The sequence below is a fragment of the Micrasema longulum genome, unplaced genomic scaffold (genome assembly GCF_059751315.1).
Source record: "Micrasema longulum isolate JH-2025_06_02 unplaced genomic scaffold, ASM5975131v1 h1tg001758l, whole genome shotgun sequence".
NCBI lineage: Eukaryota > Metazoa > Arthropoda > Insecta > Trichoptera > Brachycentridae > Micrasema > Micrasema longulum.
In genome coordinates, this window is record NW_028278934.1 from 289,524 (window position 1) to 312,302 (window position 22,779).

At 30.9% G+C, this 22,779-nt stretch overlaps 1 protein-coding gene across 1 annotated transcript in view; it reads right to left on the minus strand.

The window, feature by feature from the left end:
• Positions 1–22,779, minus strand: part of LOC148274106 (uncharacterized) — a 126,225-nt gene that overhangs the window by 26,104 nt on the left and 77,342 nt on the right. The window contains exons 4-6 of the mRNA XM_088237617.1: positions 11,281–11,383; positions 9,755–9,911; positions 1,413–1,544 (exon numbers count right to left, since the gene is read on the minus strand). Coding sequence (XP_088093743.1) covers positions 1,413–1,544; positions 9,755–9,911; positions 11,281–11,383 — 392 coding nt within the window. The remainder of the gene's footprint in view (positions 1–1,412; positions 1,545–9,754; positions 9,912–11,280; positions 11,384–22,779) is intronic.

Genomic DNA, 22,779 nt, shown 5'->3' on the forward strand with positions numbered 1-22,779 from the left:
AAATATTTATTTAAAAAGTGTTTTTTCACACCAGAATATTTCATAGTCCCTGAACTCGTACCTCAAGCGTAAGACTGATCGTCTTACCTTCATGTAACAAAAAATGATCAAGATAAGCTGCCATTGGTGTACCAATTCAGTGCCTTATGTTCCATTTGGTGCGGGAAGGGGAATAATGATACGTATTTTTTTGTGGACTGGATTACATAAATTGTGAAAATATGCGTGACTGGGAATTTTGATAAATAGATAATTGAACATTGTTTTCTTGTCATTGTCAAAAAAATTCTTTCTCAATGCTTTGCAAAAAGGACAACTGCATTATGTACATTTTATGCCCAAATAAAATAGAAAAAATCGACAAAATCGACGTTTCGTTATCCCATTTTCCGCACCTCATAACAGAACCGATTTTGCGATTTAAAAAAAAAATAGAGTATCATAAAGAAATTGTCTGTATGCTTACAAAGTTTAATATAAAACATTTTAAGGCATACTTTCAAAATTGGTTTTATAATATTTTTACATAACCAAAGAAACATGTTCGGTTTTCTCTAATAAAACCATTGGCCTATTCGTTTACATATACGTACCCTGGGCCCTCTAAAATTATGAAACTTTACTCATGCTCAAACGCTCAGTCGTGGCAAATGTGTATTTATTAATTTTCATCCGCCAGCCGGTTTTGAAGTGAGCTCAATATTTTATTTGAAACCCAAATGCCTGATTGTGCGTGAAAGCGTGTAAAAAGTGTTTGTATAAAAGGAGAAAAAATGGTGTAACTTTTTGTCGATATGGAGGAACCTTGATACTTGTTTGTGATTGAATTCCAAACTTAAAATAATATATATTAAAATACTGTAAGGAGATACCTAAGTATGTGTCTATATTTGAATTCCAAGACATAAAATAATTCATTTTCAAATGTGAAATTCTTTTTGCAAATGTAAAACTCTGCTCTTTTACCAACATAGGTGCACTTTATGTAGAAATGCATTTTTTTAAATGTCAGTTAATGTTATTTTGTCTTTACTGAAAATCCATTAAAAATAAATAAATGGGTAGGAATTATATGGAATTTAAGGAAAGAATCTGAATGGGATCCATAAAAAGCGAATGTTGTTTGTAAACGAAGTTTTTTTAAACACAAAAAAACAATATCCTTCAATTTTTCTTTTATGATTTTGCTGAAAACCGAAATCAAATCAGTTAAGTAGTTATTTAATATATTTTGAGGACACCTTGCGAACATTGCCTTTTATATATAGATAAATGTTTATAAGAATCCTGACTTAACATGAAACTATTTAGCAAGTCGGGACATGAAAATATTTAGTTGTGTAATTATAAAACTGTACACAAAAATTATGCAAAAATAAAAACTGCATTTGAGGCATTGTTTTGTACATTACCTAGGGTACATTCCTGGATAGTTGGGGCTCTGAAGGCGGCATGGTTTCCTGTAACACTCCTCGTAGTTTCTGGTGCAATAGGTTCCCGGGGACACTTGACCTCTTTCAAGGGGGGCCGAGGGAGCTCCAAATCTATGGACGAGAACAATAAAATAATTAAAGACATGAGTGCATAAAGGTGTTATGTGACAAAAACAAAAAGCCGAGTTTTGAACATAAGTACAATTGTTCATAAAATATCATTGATGATCAATTGAATCGGGTTATGGTCCCGTGGCTAGTGTCACGGACTCACGGCTTAAAGGTTCATGGTTTGAATCTCCCTCTACCCTAACTTGATTTCCATTCTCTAATACTGAGTTATTTACAACTCCAATAGAAAATGGCCCCCAAAATAATATTTGGGTAAATGTTACGATTTTGAGCGTTCTTATGAAAGCAAATATATTTTTTAAAAAACCGCTTTTTACGCTCAAAATCTTTTGTCTGCTACTTTTGATGGTGCAGTTATGTTTATTTATTCATTCAAAATTACGGTAGTTTTAATATTAATGAACTTATTAAGGTTTTTTGAGCTATGCCCGCGTCAAGTCATAATAAATAACAATAAAAATACATAGTAAAATAAGAAGATTACATTATAATGACATGTAATGCAATAGAAATTATGTGAGAGGACTGTACATAAAATCTTCGTGTGTGTAAAAATGTGCATTTTCGGAGTTTGCTACATTTATTCATCCTTCATTCACTTATGTTTTTAACGACTTTATACATTTTTTTTTTATTTACCTAAAAATACAAAAAAAATGTACGTCTTATACCATGAGCAGCGCATTTGCCTACCATGCAAAAAGTCTCGTTTTCAATTCACGACATAGTTGATATGACAATATTTATTTTGAAAGGTGCTTTTACACTCGAATATTTCACAATGACTGACTGGTATCTGAAGTGTAAGACTGATCATCTTACCTTTATGTAACAAAAATAATCAAGATACTCTGCGGTTGTTGTATCAATGCAGTGTCCTACATTTACATTTACATTTTTTTTTTTTTTTTTTGCACCACAACAGGCCAGGAGGCCTAATTACAGTGGTGAATTACATCACAGAGGACCCAGGCTTGAGAAAAACCACATTTTATTTTTTTGTGTTCTCACCGGGAATCGAACCCGGAACCTTCCGTGCGTGAGTCAAGCGTCTTGACCACTACACCACGGAGGCCGCCATGTGTGTCCTATGCACCATTAGGTTTGGAATAAAAAAATAACGATTAAAAACTACTACTGCAGTGTTTGGTTTTGTTAAAAAAATAATAATGATTGGAAAAGTAATTATTTGCATTAAAATATGAAATTAAAATTAAAAATTGATATAAAGAATGCAATATTTTTATACATTTAATGATAGTCAAAGCGTAACCAGCGTGTTACGATTTAAAAAATGAATATGGTGCAATATTAAATAAACTATTGGCGATTTTTGTAATAATTATTAATGATCATGTATTACAATTTTATTAACCTACATTTTAACTAAAACAGAGTTGCAAAGTATTTTAATTAAATTCGCAATGTCTTATAATTTTAATTCCATCAAGACATATTAATTTAAATTATACATTCTTGATATTAGTCGAAACGCAAAATACACAAAGCTAAAAAAAATATTTTAAAGTGTAATTTGATTTATGATGAATAAACGCTTTCCTATACCTTGGTGTCAAATACTAGATCCTTTATTCAATATAAAAGCAAAAACCTAATCTAACATTATTACTTTGAAAGCAAAAAAAATGAAACAAATTGTTAGAGGCAGAATACCTTCACCATTTTATTCCGTGGATTTTTCAAACAATTCCTAGCATTTCTTAGTCAGCTAATTCTTTTTGTGCCAATTCTCATGAATGCGAGAATTCTGTTATTTCACAAATATTTTCTGAACCGCTTTATTAACTTATACGTCTCTTTTAAGAAGCGAAAATAAGAATTGTCAGAATGTTGATATCTTTACCACAATTTTCACAATATTTGGCAAAACATTTCGTTATTTTTTTATGAAATACTCATGAATTTCATAAAAAAGGCATTTCACGTAACCAAACTTTAACCTTTTTCAATTTCAATAGGTTTTCTTGTTCAATTTATTAAATACTTATGATGAAACCTTTTTTGTGTAACATTCACTTTTTAATTGCCATTTAATTAACTTAGGTAACATCAGCAAGTTCTTTTCTAATTAGTAAATAAATAGTAAAAAGATCTTATTTTTAGCAAACAATATCTGGAAGGTGATTACAACTGGAAGATTAGGTAGCTTTACATTCACTAATGAAGGTATGGTTGAAGATAAATTCGCCTGAGCGATAGCAAAAATAAACTATATTGCCTCTGCATCTTCGAGTCGGATATTTATCGAAGGCACACGTACCTCATGGTACACGTATCTACGCACTAGAAGTAAAAAAATCATGTTCAAGTGTTTACTCGAATTTTACATCGTTTGAAGGCGACTATTCTTTATCACAGAAATCTATCGAAAAAACGAAATAGGAATAAGTAAACTTTAATTTGACGTTGAGCGCGGGGTAAAGTTCTGCAATTATTTAAACAGCGTGAACAGCACCACCTAGCGGAAAATGTCAGATTGTCATAGGTTTGAGATGACATAATGCGCATGCGCCGTAAGGTGCGGACTCTTCGAAGTGTTGCCACGATGAAAAATAAATAAAACGAATTTCATCTCCTTAAAATCGCGGATCAACAATTATTTATTTATTTTTAAATAAATTAACAAAAATATTTTTAACAACTAATTTCTTATTATTATTTTTTTCCCACCTACTGGTTTTAAATCAAACAAGCTTCTTCGTCAAGGTTTACGTTCCACTAGATGATACTAATTTTAAAAAAGAACTTAATACAATAAAACAGATTGCTAATGGATATAATGAGAACTTAATTGAAAAAATATTAAATCAAAAACAAAAACGCAAACTTTTAAATAAATATTTATATTTGACTCACACAGTAAATAAAGCAAACCCCCCTAAACAATGGACGCGGGTTCTTTTTATAAATGGCATTTTTTCAAAACAATTATCTAATTTCCTACCATCAAACATTGAACCTGCTTTCTACACAACTAATAATATGGGAACATTGTTAAAAAATCACAAAGACAAAGACCATAAATATAATAAATCTGGGATATACCAATTAAATTGTAATGACTGCGATTCAATCTACATAAAAAAAAAACTAAAAGAAACTTTAATATTAGAGTAAAAGAGCACTTAAGATACTTAAATAATAATAATTTTTCTGAATTCGCAAATCATTTGATATCATAACTTCAATAAAGACACTGGATTAAAAGTACTTCATGTTGAAAATAAAATATTAAAATTAGACAACTTAGAAATCTTAGAAATCAAAAAAGCGATTCATAATAAGAAAACAATAATTAATAACCAAATAAACAGTATTTTTTTTAGTCCTCTCCCGTCTAACTTTGAAAATAGTGATAACAAATTACCACTCGTGTAAGGAAAAAACAACTTGATTTATTGGGTCCACGTGTAGTATTTAGTGAACACGATAAAAATAAAAAAGCAATCAATTCATAAGTTACGTAAACCTTGACGAAGAAGCTTGTTTGCTTTGAAACCGGTCAGTGAAAAATAAAAATTAGTGGTTGAAAACAAAGTTGTTTTATTTATTTTATTAAAGTGAATAACCACAAAGTTAGTGTATCAAAAATAAACTTTATATTTATTTATATACAGCATTTCTTCCATTTACATATATGTATGTAGTATAAAAAGTACTTTAAAATAAAATATATAAAGAAAAAAAACATAAAACAATAATTCATTCATACTAATTAATATTTAATGTAGTTTTTTCACGTGTTCTTAAAAATATCTTTAAATTTACATTAAAATTATTTATTGAAATATTATTTTTTATAGTTTTTAGTTCATTGAGATGATTATTATATTTTTTTACACCTTTGATGACAAAGCTATTTTGACCATGACTTGTGTGGTATTTATGAATTTAAATATTATGCTATTATCTGAGTAACTTATTCATCTCAAATTCTTTTATTTTTTCTGCTTTATAAATTTGTATAATAGAATTTATTTTATAGAGTGAGAATATAATGAATTATAATGTACACAATAATTAATAAACAAACATAATATACAGGTTTTAAAACTATAGTTTGAAAAATAAATAGCTCGATACATTATTGCACAACGCGCGACGCCTATGACGGGGCTCGTCTAAATAAATGTATATGTTTAAGAGAATTAATCTTCAATATGAAATACAGAAGCAGTTAAAGGTGATTTTTAGTATAAAGTGTGTCAACCCGCACTTACTTTGTTCAATTAGAACCATTTTCTTCCTTTTGTCACACTTAAATGATTACCACATAAAGGGACGGGCGTATCAAATTTGGGTACATTTCTTCGTATTTCCGTTTCGATTTGAATTTGGAGAAGTTTACGAATTTTATTTTCTTTCACCAAAAGACCCTTATGTTTGTATCTAGAGAGCTTTTTAGCACTTCCATCTGGATTGAGAGTTGTTAAGCTCGATTAAGTAATGCAAAAAAGCTTCCTGATCAAACGAACAGGGATTTTTTTTTCCATTTGAAAAAAAGTATTTGATGATGTTATAAATAGTGACTGGTACAGATGTTCTTTGTATTAACATTTAATTAACCTTTTTACATTTTTTAAATATTTACCATACATTTTTAAAAACTTCTGTAGTTAAAGTAATTGGTTTGTTTTTTTACCTTTTGAATAATTGATTTATTTTATTAGGTTTTATTATTAATTTATAAATCAAGCTTAATTTTTTTGTAAATAATAATCAAGATTTTTCCGAAGGTGAGTTAGGACTATACTCGTAATCTTTTTTTAATGCATTTTTATAAATTATTTAAAAGAAATACCCAATTTTTATTTGATTAAAAGACCATTATGTAAAAAAAATATTAAAAAATCAATTATAATAAAAAAATACATACAATATTTAAAATTGACTTCAAGAAAATTGTTAAGCTCTGAACAAGAAACACACTAACATAAAAATAAAAGGTACGTTACAAAATACATTAAAATAATGCAAAATAAAAAATATACATTGTTTTTAATGCAAACAAAAACCAATAAAAAAATGTAGGAAAATATTTTTAAAATTACATTATATTAACACACACATAAACCCTCTTATACATGTTCAATAAAGGGGGTCAATAACCCTCAAATTTTCATATCCTGACTTACCTACTGCCAATTATTTAAAACGTGCTAAAATTTAATGCAAAACCGGCCTATCCTTGTTTCAGTTATTCTTGTTTAACTAGTCTCCCTAGGGAGTTATTTAGATCGAAATTTGTTACAAACGAGAGGGAAAATACTTATAAGGGAATAAAGAAGTCTAGGCGTGTAGAGTGGCCATACAATGACAGGTCATAAGCCCTGTTAATGCCTAGACTTCCATATTCCACTCCCAAAAATATTTTCCCTGTCTGTCGCAACAAATTAAGATCTAAATCACTCCATGGGAGGAAATCCAGCATATCTACAAACATTTGGGCATACTCAAAACATTGTTGATTAAACTAACTGATATAAGAAGTGTACAAATTGGAAAATTACTTTCAGGAGTTGCCTAGTAGGTAAAATGATTCAGCCGGATAAATCTCACCCACGTGATAAAGGTTTCAGCTCTTTCAGTTCTACATATGAAAGAGTTGAGGATATTTGGATGTTTAAACAAAGGCAGACGGGTGAATGTTAAACCAGCTAATGACAAGTCATAAACCCTGCAAAAACTTAGAATTCCATATTCTTTTCTCAAAAATGTTTTGCCTCTCTGTCACAAAAAATTTAGATCTCAAAGTTATATAATTTTGTTTAACGTTTTTTTTTAAACTAAGGTTATTTTTATATAGTTTAAGGGGGTTGAGCGTGCTAATATTTTTTTTATAAAAAAATAATTTAACATTATTCCACAAGCGCTTTTGCCGGCAACTAGGTCAACATTAGCATCAACATCGTACATATTATTTGAATAACAAAGAAATGATGGGATTAAAGAGATTGAGCTGGATTTATTTTGGAAGAGACGAAAAGGAAACTCCTTCGTAGTTTTATAGTGCAGTGAATTGAGTTTTCTGAAAACGCAATCACATGAAAGAACCTTTAGAATATGGCAGTATTTTAAACAAAAGATGTTCATCATTGAGGTTTTCAACTATTTTATATTTATTTATTTACTTCTTTATTATATACGCTCAGAGGGCTTTTACATGACCGGTACAAAATTAAAATTCAGGTGTTGCATGTATAGCAAGTCAATATGTAGGTACTTATATAATAAAACCTATTTGTATTTTTTTAAGTATCGAACAAACAGTATTTTTAAAGAATTAAATAGTATTTTGAGTTTGCCCAAATTTTTGTAGACAAGGGCTGAATTTCGCCGCACCTTAGAGCGTTACAAAGATTAGCATATTACAACAGAGTGGGAAAACTCTTCGCCGTCGTGGTGATGATGAAAGCCACCACACATTTTTCGAAAACAGAAAAACTTAATAGTGACGAGATCTAAGTGATTACATTATTGCAATACTGAATTTCACTAAAGTCTGAAAGGATGCTAGGTGATTCTTTTTATAAAAATAGTTAAATGCGCAAAAAAACTAGTTTAAAAAAATATATAGGTTGACTCTCTTTACCTCTACGACAACGACTTTAGACAAGGGAATATGGAAGTCTAGGCATTTGCAGGACTCAAGATCTGTAATTGGCTGGTTTAAGTGTCCACTTTAGATACTGTAACGTTCACCATCCTGTCTATGTTTGAAGATCCCTATTTCTTCAATTCTTCAATCTGTTGATTTTTGTAAAGTCAAAGAACTGAAACCTTTATTGATGGGGGTAAGATTCATCTGACTGATTTTTTTCAATTACATACTAGGTTACACCTGAAACAGCATTTTTATTTTAAACTGGTCAAAAAGAATTGAAATTAAAATAAAATTTTGAAATTTATCTTTACAGGATTTTTACCTGGCTTTTTATAGTTTTATTTTTATTTTTCCGATGACTACTTTTAAGTCAAAAACATTCGTCTACAATTTAAGTAATATTTCACCTAAAGAGCTGATTTTTTTTTCCCCCCCAGACGCGGATTCAAGAAAATTTTCATGTTGATTATTTCGCTACAAATAACGTGTTTTTATACAAAATATCTTTCACAAGTTTATCCAAAGATTATTTCATATAGTTTAATTATTCTCCCTCCGCACCTAATAGTGCATTGGGCACTTCGTTGGTGCATTGACCGCAACGTAATTAATGTTAAGCAAACATTAGTCCAGAGCTTACTTCTTCCACTCCTTGACTACGCGGATGTATGTTATCCAGATGCTAACTCTGAATTGCTTGATAAGTTAGAACGATTGCAGAATATTTGTATTCGTTATATCTTTAATCTTCGCAAATTTGACCACATAACCGAGTATCGCACGCAACTACACTGGCTCAGTATCAGGCATAGAAGAAACATTCACATTTTATCACTTCTTCACCACATTTTAAATAATCCCACTTCGCCTGTTTATCTGAGAGAGCTCATCCAACCTCTTTCACAACACGGACTATCTCTTCGTTCTAGTAACGAGAGAACCCTTTTAATACCCTGTCATCGCTCTAATTTTTTTGCCTCCTCTTTCACAGTAGTAGCCGCTCGATTGTGGAATAATCTACCCACTAATGTAAGAGACGCCCCTTCTTTATTTACATTTAAGTCGAGATTGAAATGTCACTATCTAAATATTTAAATTGTTCCTTTATCCTTCTTCTTTCCTTCCCATCCCCTCTCCTCTCTTCATAGTAAAGTGTTATTTTTTTTTATACATATATTTATTTTTGTTAATCTTTGCTTTTAATTTTTGTATAAAATTGTAAGATTCAATATGTCCATGTATTTATAATTTTCTCAAACTGAACGGTTTGGGTAGGTAGGAAGAAATTGCCTTAAGGCAATATGCCCGCCCTTATATGTATATTTATTGTATATGTATATAAAGTGTCAATAAATAAATAAATAAAAACGTATCCTGATCATTTTTTGTTACATGAAAGTAAGATGAAAGTCAGTCTTACACTTCGGGTGGCAATCCAGGGACCAATCTTCGCTTTACCAAAACTTGTTTCCCATTTTCCCAAAACGCTCACAAAATCAAAGTATTTGGGGAAATCATATAACCTTGTGTGAAAAAATGAAATAAGAGAAATGGTGTTGCGTACCTGACAATAGCTTCCATCTGCGAGACAAATTTATATCGCAGTTTGAAGTCGAATGGCGCGTTGATGCGGGCGTGGAAGAGCTTCACAGAAACTGTAATTGTAGACGTTTCACTGTAGTAAACTGCATAACCCGACGATGACCCGCACCAAGAACCACCTGATAAATTAAATGATAATTCAGATCATAAGAATCAATCAACGTAAGATACGAGGATTAATTCATAAGACACAGAAATACAGAGATTTCCTGAAAGATAATGTAATGACTTCCGAATACATGCATCAGGTACACATAACGTATTTGGCCTAATGAAACATGACCATATTTCTGATGATCGTTGGCAAATAAAACGGCTTAAAGTTAAACAGCAGAGAGACTATCACACCCTCTTATTTCTGTTCACTGTATTCCATAGTCGTAAGGCTCCACTGTACCTTCGTAAAAAAACAACCCTTTTCAGATAATGGCTTACTTCTTCGATCATATTCTAAAAACAACCTCTTCTATAATGATTATTCCTTTTTATTTTAAGTTTATATACTGTTCATGTGACTCGACTGTGGAATCATATTCCATCCACTATCAAAGATCTTTCTACAGAACCTTTGTTAAAATCACGTCTGAAGAAACATTTTCTATCTCTTCCTCTACTGTTACCCCTTTTTTACTCTCAAACGCTCTCAATAATATTTTTTATTTTTTATAACCACATATTGCTTCTATTTCAGTAACTTTTTTTTAAAAACACATACGTATTTAAACTAAAAATAAGAAAAACTGTTATCTTATAGGTTTGTTTAAAAAAATTGCCATCGATAATAAGCTTGCTAATGTTCACTTAAATCATTTAAAATGTACACATCAAAATTTTATTTATTCGCCTTAATTATCTTGACCTTTTTAATAAACATTTATATTTAAAACTCTACGGATAATAATTTTGATACAAAGTACAAAATAAAATTAGTGAATTTGTTTTGCTAATTATTAATATTACAGAAATAATAGTAAAAAATCCACAACAGGGCGAATAAAGAGTTACAGTTCTGCGTGTGGCTACTCTCAAGTAAAAATCCTGATGGAGGTTTTATTTCTTAATTTTTACCAAAAGTTATTCATTGAATCGAAAGAATAAGAAGAAAAAAAACACCAAGCGATATCGCAAAAAGAGTGGGAAGACAAAAATGGCAGAGAGCGGGTCATATGGCGTGACAAAAATTGATATGAACCCCCAAAATACTGAATTGAAGACCATGCTAAAACGAAAAGAAGATAGAGATGATCAAAAAGGAAATGAATTCATGACATCATTGAACTCGCGGGACAATGAATGGAAGCAGAGTTCCAAGAACAGAGAGACATTAATAAATTTGAATGAGACCCAACAGCGCATAGAAACAAGCTGGTAATAAACATATCAGCACATAGAAAGAAAGACATAAATACCTAAAAGACCGACAGTTTTTTCTCGCTATATTTTATTATCTTAGCAAGTTTAGTGTTCAAAGTTAGGGTTTTGGCTTACCTGTAAAAGGCCGCCCAAGTTCAGATAACTGCATGTATCCGTCTGGGCACCCATCCAATGCGGAAGGCTCGTACCTTCCCACGTTAAAGGCGTCAAATATTAACTGCAACAAAGAAACGGGACACATTAGTGCACCGGACATTACCGTAACGTTAATTAAAACACGTCGTTATTTCGTTCGTTAAGGGAACATTCAAAGTTCGCCAATTCCGAAAGTTCAAATGAACTAATGCATTATGTGAACGTGTGGGTTCCATTACACCCCGCTCCACATAAATGCGGTGCACGTTATTTTAAACTCAAAATTATTATAAATTTAACATTTTGGTGGAATTTCGGTTTTCTACTGGAACTGGTTACTAATTAAAACGTACATAAAAAAATAATACTGTTTTCGTTAACCGATTGGCACAAGATTTATTTTGAGAATTTAATTTGTTAATCTGATAAAAAGTGAGAAAGCCATATGATTTTAAAACGTCGTTCTTTCAAAAGCATCTAGTCAAAAAAAAAAAACAATTTTACTAATATACTTTGTGTTTATATGAGTACCAGTGTACCTAAGTTTATTTAAATGTGATAATCTGCCAGTCAAAAAGTAATTACAAACATTCATTTCATAAAACTTTAGAGTTATAATATGGAAATACGTACATACTTTCATTACATTTTTATTTATAATTTTCACCAGAGACCGGGTTTTGTTGTGATCGACATCGTCAGACTGAAGTTTGGTCACAACCAAACCAGATTACTAGCTCTGGTAAAAATTATAAATAAAAGTGGAATAAAATAACATACGTATTTTGATTATTATAATTAAAAGGCAGTTCCACCAAGAAATTTAATTGGAAAAACTCAATCTTTTTAAATTTTAAAGTATATCTTTATCAGAAATACCTAAGAAAATTATTGTTTTTATCTTAAACTTATTTGGTTCATTTTTGAAAATGGAACGATTAAATTTAACAAAAATGGGCATTCAAATATTTTAATAAAAAAAAATAAATGCAAGGTTACCATCCAATAAAGTATTATTTTACATGATAGTTTTCAACAATATTTTGAGTTTGTCCAAATTTTACACACTGTGCAACAATTGAAGGAATATAGATGTTCAAATATAGGCATAATGGTGAATGTTACACAGTGTGTAAAGTGGCCACTTAAACCAGCCATTGACAGGTCATAAGCCCTGTAGATGCCTGGACTTCTATATTACCTTCTATTAAATGTTCTTCATCTCTGTTGTAATATGATAGTTTTCATGTATTTAAATTAATTCATTTGTTTTTGTATTTACATTTAACTTATTAAACGGGATTATTACTTTATAAAATATATCTCTGTCTCCGATGGCTTATCGAGCTTTGGCCTCTTGAAACTTTTGCCTCCAACTCTGTCTGCCTCAGCCGCCGTCTTCCAATTTTCCACCTAGAGAAACTGCGCTGCATCCTTTCTCACTTCATCTTCCCATATCAGCCTGGGTCTTCCCACTAATCGCCTTCCACCCGGGTGTCCGCTCGTTAGTCTTTTGGGGACGCGTGAATCAGGCATTTTATAAAATATAATGACGTTTAATTCTTAATGCCAATAATTTAATTCAATTTAACACTCCAAGTGCTTGTGTAATTTAGTGTTTAAGATACTAAAATTACACCAATCTTTCAAATTTACTTCAAATAAATTTATGATTTAATCAAAAATTTATCCGAGTGCAAATGCCGTATTTGCTCCGCGCGCATTTCGAATCGTTAAATATTGTTATTCATTATTCATCGAATTTATGTATTTAATAAAGGGCAAAGGCCTAGGGTATTTATTTCAGTGCCGAATTGAAAGCATTTAAATATCCCAGAAAGTAAAATAAAAAAAAACGCTTTTTAAAACAAAATTTTCTGCGTATACAACTAAAAAATTAAACGTATCTGGTTTTTTTAAACCCGAAGATAAATTTTCCGCTTTTAAACTATGAAAATATGCCTGATACTTTATAAAAGAAATCTTCTGATTTACTCAAATATTTTTCGTCAGTTGTAAATAAATTATGTCAAACTTATCGAAGATATAACTCGAGACCTCAAGCATGATAACAAGAGACTCTACAGTTACTTAATAATAATTAAGGCAGTAATAATAACTTTTTTTAATAAAACAAGCCATCAAATTACCAAATTAATAAACAAGTACCCTTGAAACATTTATATACTCAAATAACAAATTACTCGGGAGAACGAACATTAAGTTGCGTTATTACTTTCAAAAACCATTATTTTCATGGAAAATCTACTAAAAAAAATAAACTTAAAAAATTATCTCTTTAGAACCTTTTAGTAAATGTTAATTGATATATGTATTTTATATGTCAGTATGTATGAAAAAAAAAATAACTAATTGTGTCACGCTGAAAAGTCTCTAGACTTAGTGGGTTATTAAAACGACACGTAAAAAATTATGAAATAATAATAATTGCTGTTTTGCAGCACTGAAAGGAAAAACTACCTTCATATTCCGAATCGTAAACATAATGTGGTGGCCTCTTGGCAACAATGCTAAGATGTTTGAGTCATGCACGCGTAGTTAAGGATTGGTTCCCGGTGAGATCAATTATGATAAAATCTTACTTTTTTAAAGCCTTGAAAAACTGTGTCGTAATTCACAATTAAAATTACGGCTCTTGGCCTGTTTTGGTCCAAGAAACATGCATTTAAATTACTAGTAAAATATCACGTGTCAAAAAAACATTGATTTTTTGTATTTTATAAATAGCTCATGACGTCATAATAAAACGGAGTGGAATATATTAATTTCGTATGAGCTATAGCGACCAAAATATTTATAGGGCGTAGGTAATTGCCGTAATTTATGGCCGTTTCATAGCATTTCACGTTTCTAGAGAACACATTCTGTTGTTATATTTACATTTTTATGGAACAATGCGCTTTTATAACAATGTCAATGTATGTTGAATAAATTTAACGTTATAACTAGCATAATTTGATTGGCAATGTTACCACAGCGATGTATTTATAACCCAAATTTACCGCTATAACCTTACTGATCAATTCAAAAGGCACGACGAAAATCACTGTACCTAAGATTTTACATTTAATTTTCACACGGCTACAATCGTTTTATCACTTTTTACAAAAGCGTTTTATTTATTCGTTTTGTGGGGATGAACTAACTGTAAATTGGGGTGAATTATACGAGTGAGTTTAAGTGGCTCACAAAGTGTATATGTAGATATATGTATCGTATTTATTGTTACACAACATGACCTAAATAGTGAACTCGATACGCCAACGTTCATCATGAACAATTACTCGCTGAAAATTATATTTTGGTCGTATAATATATCGAGCTTCCAATAACTCATTATTTCCAAAATCATCCACTTTTCATTATGTAATTGCTACTTTTAGTAATAATTTATCTGATTTTTTTTATTTATTATTTTGATATTATTTCATTAACTCTATGAATGTTTAAAAAAATTTAAAGTACTGCAAAATAAATTATTATTGTAAATAAGCAATTATTTTAAATAGTACCTACTTTTAAATATTTTTTTAATGTACCCTTCCATCCTTTTGCTAAATCATTTTAAAACACTTTCAAAGCTCAAGTTCTTTTTTTTTGCATGTTGATTCAGTTTTCCCAATAAATATTAAAATTTACTACTTTTTAAGCCTTTTTTACAAAGTAGTTACATATCGTTTGCAAGATCGTATATATGTATATAATTATTGAATTACAATGCTCTTCTTTTCCCGTATTGTTTTTTGTACATTCTTTTTAATTTGCAACATATTCTTTCATTGTATTTATATTTATAAAAAATACTAGCTAAATGTGTGTAAAACTTATTGTACCTATTTTCTGTTTTATTTTTCATAAAAGTAAAACGAAATATGTTATTTCACAAAATTTAAAAGTTTTTTCCCATTACATTTTAAATACGGACTTTGCCTGTTCTGCGATAATACGTCGTATTGTGCACGCACGCCTATTATTTTGACATTGAATATGTCCATTTCCAAGTATTTGTTCAATTTACTAATGTCATGTCTTTTTCGGATATCCCGATTTTCCTAATATATCAACATTCTTATCCCAATTTTTTTTCCGTTTTTTTGCTGTCTACGTGCTTTGTACGTCTAAATCCTATCTACGGAGCATCCTTTTCATAATTACGTAAATAATGTTCATTGTGATATAGATCATATTAAATTTCTGAGATGCTAGATGAAACTTGTGTAATATGCGTTGTAAATCATCTTCTGATTCCGACACCATGGTTGCATCATTTGCTTAACTTGCGATTTTAACGACCATATCATTCTTAGTCCTAGATTTGCCACTTCCTTCTTTTTTTGTTTAGAAACTCTTCCAGTTTTTTGGTTTATGTTTTGTTGTGATATATTTATTTATTCATATGTTTAACAGGCTTTGTTTTTTTGTCATTTTAAACATGAAAAGGTGTTAGTATTAGTTCGATCCCTAATTGAATTCTTATTATACTTATATGGGAATAATTCATTTGATAAATAAATAAATAAAAATAAAATATAATGCTAGTCTCAGATTTGCATGCTTCGCGGATTTTAAACATTTGTGCACCTGTTGTAGAAAGTTTTACTGTACATTTCTACGAAAAATCTCACATCATTCAATAACTTTAATCTTGATTTTTGTACTCCTATTTTTTTCCCACATCCGCTCCAAAATCAAGCATGTGGACATCACCAGACATCTCCGGGAGACCCTATTGCCAACCAGCACTCTCTCCTCCTTGTAGGTTTATCCCAAGTCCCTGTTCCTCCGAATGAGACCGAAAGATCGTCATCGACAGACTTCCTGGACGGCGGAAGCCGCAGGTGGGAGGAACAAGAAACTTAAGTTAAGGCTCTTCTGAGCCATCAAAAGCACGTGTACAAATTAGGTCCACCTCTGGTACCTCAAAAGGCTCGATATAGGAGGCATTTGCGTCCGTTCTCGAACTTCAATGTAAGTTATGAAATATATTTTTCTATCTAAAGTTCACTTCTAGTATATTAAATTTACTATTATGAATTTATGTAGGTAAGTTAATTCAATTCGCAAGTTATTTGAAAAAACGTTCACCTCAACGAAAGCTTTAATAAACACTTTACGTTTGATTTAAAAGGAGTTGACACCAACGCGCAACGGGTTAAGGAATCCCCTCTGTAGAAAAGTGCGCAGACTTTATGATGGTAGTTAATGTTCCGTGAACATAAAATACGCCATCTTTCTTCTTCTCAGAAGTGGGAAGCTTTACAGAACTTGAAGGAACTTCGCAAGTGCTGAAAAGAAAAACAAAATAAAATGTCTCGCAATTTGCATAATACAGCGAGTGTTTTTAAATTTGAGACGAAATCATAATTTTCACAAAATACTCATGTAGATTCGATTGAATCCTTCATGGCAAGCATTAGCAAATCAGATATAAGAATGAAATTCAAACGAAATTCATTCCTGTTAGGTTATTGCCATAGAATTAAGAATAGTCCAGAAGCCGCCTACGCGCATCAAACAGAACACGACTAGAATTACTCTTAAAAAAGTATTGTTACGATTTGACCCTTCGGTAATTTTGTAGACGTCGCTCAGTACGCCACTTCCGGTTTAAATTTAACTATGCCGTGTTGTGTCGTTTTAAAGTGCTGGGATCTTACAGAAACAGGGTGGGATCACATTTCACGTGTAATTAGCAAATACATGTGTAAATGGCAAATGGATTACTTAGAAATTGTATTACCATTTCATATATCAGATTGTCGAAGAAAACAATTTAGAAATTACATTAGTGTTGCCAGGGTAGTATTTTTTTACCCGATTTTAGTCATCTAATGAGAGATCTTATAAAAATTGGACCTCGGATTAAACAACGCCGTGGTGGACATTTAACCGACATTATCTTTAAAACATTAAATATTATTTAACATTTATATAATTCCCTAGTGAACAAAACTTTTGAACTCTTCATTTTTCATAAATTTATTGGTAATAGTTACTGCACGAAGATTTATGAGCACCAAATATTTGAATTCCTTGAAGTCTTGTTCATCAGTTGATGTTGATGGTCGTCCAGGATGACTTTTGTCTTTAACGCTTTCTTTGCCTTCTTTGAATTGTTTTTACCGCTTGTAAACATGTTTTTTGTGACATAACCTGGTCACCGAAAGCTTTCTGCAACATTCTCAACGTTTCTGCAGCAGAAATTTCATTCCGCAAACAAAATTTAATGGAACTTCTTTTCTTAACAAAATCAGACATTGCAAAAACCGCTAAATAAACTTTTTGTTGTTTACAAAACACATGCTTAACTTTTGGGCAAATGCAAACATTGGCATAAAATTTGAAAAAGATGTCAGTGACAATACTACCAACCTAAAAAAATAGATTTCCAGATTCGAAGACCCCGCGTATTTTAAATATAAAATTTCTTTTTTTTTTATCACATATTTAGATATCTGATTTTTTTTATGGTGATTATATTAACTCGTTTAGATGTTTAAATATGAGCAGAATGGTGAATGTTACACAGTGTGTAAAGTGTAAACCACTTAAACCAGCCATTGACAGGTCATAAACCTTGTAGATACCTAGACTTCTATATTACCTTCTCTTAAATGTTCTTCATCTCTGTTGTAATATTTTAATATAAACAGCTCCCGAGGGAGTTGAATCCAGTCCTTGTCTACAAAAAATTGGACAAACTCAAAATTTTGTTGATAAAACACATTTGTTTCTATAAATTATTTATGAAATGTTTCTCAAAATAAACTTCCGTTATTTATTTTACAAATATATTACATAAAAGCAAAAAAAGACAACAAATATTCATGAAATTAATCAACTAAGAAAAATCATAATCATCCTATCTTGCCCTACAAGTGGAGCAAGATGGGGTACGCCTACAATTAAGATGGGGTGCCGATTCCCGCGGTTTGCAACGTGGACTAATAAGTATGGAATCTTGGTATTTGTCGCCTACTTCAGTGCATGAACCGGATGCCCAGCTCTGGTACATTTGATACGCTATCCAGCCTTTGTTAAAATAAAATAAATAAATAAAACTCTTTTGTAAGATGTTAAATGTGTTTTACTTACGTCAAGCCTTATGACCCTCACCTTTTCCTATCTTTAATGTACTATTAACTATATTTATCGTTCTAGGATTAATATTGTGGAATAAATAAATAAAATTAAAATTAATACACCAATTTCTTGAATTTTTTTATGAAACGAGGAACTTCATTATATTTTGATTAGAAAACGGTCAGAAAAAGATATTTTGGTACAACAAATCAATCAAATTTCTTTGTTCACTGACCGCTCAGCAAATTAGATTTTTCTCTAAAATGTCTTAAACAAAAAAGGTCGACGCAACGCCAGTTAAAAAATAATTAAACTATACTGAAAAATAAATCGGTTTTCTTTTTCAGGATTTTTTCCTAAGAGTTACCATCAAGTCGAAAATACTTATCCAAGATTAAGTTGTTTCACATCCATAACTGTATTCCCTATTTATCATAGATATGGGAAAAATTAGTTTTCAGTTTGTTCTTTACCGTGATAAATTAGTCATGTCAATTAGTTTTTATATTTATTATAATGTTTTTAAGTCGAAAATTTGGTGGAAGATCGTTGTTATATAATAGAGGAAGAAAAGGCTAGTGATACTTAATTTCAAAAACTTGAAATATCTACCGGACTCGTCGCTTTCGCGACATCTTCAATACTGGTACCCGTATTATAAAATTTAATTTATTTATACAAACCTTACAATGTATTTATATTAAATGATAGGAAAATGGAAAACTTGTACCAAAATAATATATTAAGCTCGTTAAAATAACATTATGTTGGCGGGCCAATGCCTATGTCCCGAATCTGCATTTTTGCGAATTTTGAGTTAAATATATCACGAAAGTTCATTTTAAACGGAACACACACTTCCTAAACAGCGAATTTGAAAGTGTGTAACAGGACTGAAATCTGACCACCTACTATTTCATCAATATGACTTTGGCATTGAATGCATTTTTACTTCAAATAAAATTTTAATTTAAAGCACTAAATTTGTTATTATTCATTAGGGTAAAATAAATATAAAACAACTTTTTTTAACCACTTATTTTTATTTTTTTACCGATGGGATTCGAAGCTACACAAGCTTACTCAAGGTATATTTAACTAATAAATCTCATCGTATTTTATTGTAATACTGATTACTAAAGATTATCTAATAAATTTACATCGATAAAATAAAGCTTAAAAATCATTTTATTTAATTTAAAACTATTTAATAATTTTGAATTTTTTATGTTTACGGATTTTGTATAGATAAATTATATTTTAAAGATAAGATACCTGCCTCGAAGATGTCGCGAAATTGATGAAACCGGTATCTAGATATTAAATTTTTTTGGATTTGTGTTAGTTGAGTTTTAAGAAGACGTTTTTTTATTATTATTTTGGACAACTTATATGGCGGTATTTTCGTAATATAATACCTCAAAGGTGCTTTACATAGTGATTCTATAGATAAATAGATTTGATTGAAGCTTTAAAATTTGTAATTTAATAAAAACAATTTATTTCGCTAGCACATGCTACGGATTTATTCAAACGATTTAGAGAACAAGTGGTTTTTAAGTTTTTTCCAAGACATCCCTTCACTTTCACAGCCTCGCACCTCTGCTGGGAGAACATTCCATGCCATAGGGCCTACGACCGCAAATGCGCGTTCACTGAATTTCGTGCGCTGTTTGCGTAGATGAATAATTTCTTCTCGCCTTTCTATCAAACAATGTTTATTATAATAGCATCATTATTTTGTGCATTCAATTTTATTTTATTTTATTAACATAAACGGCAAATCTGCCTTTTACAGACATTTATAATATTAACATATTTGGCTTAATATATATTTTTTTTTTTTTAAAAATGAATTTTTAAAACAAGATTTACAAAAAAAAAATTAAACCAAAAATTATACAAGATTTATATTTAAAAAATTAACCTAAAAATTATACAGCATATTCAGTAGAAAGTTAAAATAATAAAACATTCTACAGTAAAACAACAATAAAATCATAAGTACTGTTTCACACAGCTAGGCAAAGTGAACAAAAAACTATGTATATATATATATTATGAAATGCATGAATAAATAAATATAATTACCATCCACCATCTTTGAAAAAGTTCAAAAGATTTATTCTAAAGGAACAATACCCTACACTAAATATATCAGATACGTGATAATTATTAAGCATACCGTGATTTATATAATGATTGTTAAAAAATAGGCCTACCTTTTACTTAAACCTGAAATATTGTGATGATCTACATAAAATATTTTATGCAAATGACAAAAAACTCACGTTTCATTTGAAGTAAAAATAAATTTTTGAGCCAAAAATTGTAACCTTAAGAACTTTAGAAGCTTTTGGTACAAACATAAAAGAAACATCTCTTGTATTTTATCTCCTAAACCGTCGCAGATGAAGTATAGTTGAACTGTCGTAAAAACCCGTGAGTTTAAAAACGTTGGGGGTTTCGTTATTTTGAGATTTTTTGTTATTTATTCTTCCCCCTTTGTATAAACCCCTAGTTTGGTGGTCTTTGGCCGTATCACAATGGCGAACGCGAAAACTACCGTTTTATACACACTTTACTGTTGGATAAAGTATGTTCGGGTGGCGCCTAGTAATGTCTTAATAAACGTTAAACGCAGAACGGTTCTTAAATATTTCATCATATTATTCGGCTTTATGTCTATAGCGAGGTGCCAAAATTATTCACGAAATGAAATCGAAAGCAAACAACTAGAATGAAAATAAAAACAGCAAAATAAATTTAAACGATTGAAAATGAAATTCGATTCCGAATGCAAGTAAACGACAAATCGAAAAACGAAATACTTTTATTATCTGTATCTGAGCGGATGAAAAATACAGTTCTGTGTGTGAAATATAACCAGAACCCTTAACGAATGTTTTTGACTTAATGGCAGCTCTCAGATTAAAATCCCACAAATGAACCATCAACGAAAACCAACACAGTCATAAAACGTCACATCACTCTTTATTTGCACACAGACTTAGCTTTTTCTACATTCATACATATTCTCATGCACGCGGGCCGATTATTCCTACTCTCAAAATATCCATCTTAAGATCTTTGATGGACTTGATTGTGCTATGTCTTTCTCGGTCTTCCTCGTTTTCTGCATCCATCAACATTCGCATCGAAGATTCTTTTAGCCGTTCTTTCGTTATCCATTCGCTCTACATGCCCAAACGAACGCACCACCCCTTTCTTGATTTTATCGATTACGCATGTCTTAACCTTAGATAGTTCACGGATTTCGACATTTTTGCACCTATTATACATAGTTTTACTATACATTCGAATAAGAGATTGCATTTCGACATTATTTAACCTACCTTTATAATAATTTCTCCAATTCCATACTTCACTCCCATATATTAGGGTTGCCACTAAAACTCCATTGTGAACTGCTAGTTTTGCCTACTGCGACAAACATTTGTTTGCTAAGATAGTGTATCGTCTTTATGATTCTGGAACTAGACAGTCTTGTAAATCAAAGAGTAGAAAAACACTTTCGATTAAAATTTCCTTTATTTTCCGCTAATTCAGAAGTACAACAGTAACAAACAGGGCGTAGATGTCAACTTGCGCAGAAAAGGCGTATGAAAGTAGAGGAAGCGAGGTTTATAGACAAATAGAGGGTAATACGGCGTTCTATCCTCTCCGCCTACCCCTGCGGGGGAACGGCGTTAGTAACACTCTCCACTGGCCTAGATAACTGTTCGACTGTCTCTATAATCTGATCACAATCTGACCAAGATTTCAATGCGTTTCCCTTTATATAGAAGAACAATTAGTTTGTTATAAAGCAAATGGCCGGCGCCAAGACGCGCCAGTTCAAATTAAAGTCGCCTAAAACAAACGGCATAATTCTAAAACATGACGTAAGTTCTATTTCCTTTATAAGAAATGTTACTACGCAGCAAATCTAAAAATTTAAGAGCTTTACATACGAATTGCATTGGTCAAAGAAATAAAGCCATAACCAAATATATTTTACTTAATGCACCCTGTTTTACCTACTCTTATAATGTTACAAACACAATACACATTGTTTCTTATTCATGACACAACAGTCTAAAAATAATGATTAGGCAAAAGTACGTCTTTAAAGCTGCAAAACTTAAATACAAGTACAAGAAAATGTTAGAATCAATCACCACATACAAAAAATATCCATCTGCTTACTCGATAAGACACAATCAGAATACTCTAGTAGGTCAAATAGAAAAATAAAATATCTCCATAAATATGCTCAAAATAGGTCAAAACAGGTAGATTTCAGTGCACCGTTCACCCTGTTGCCGGCACTCACCCTTCTTTCAATATCTTTCTCAGTCTTCCCATCCTTAG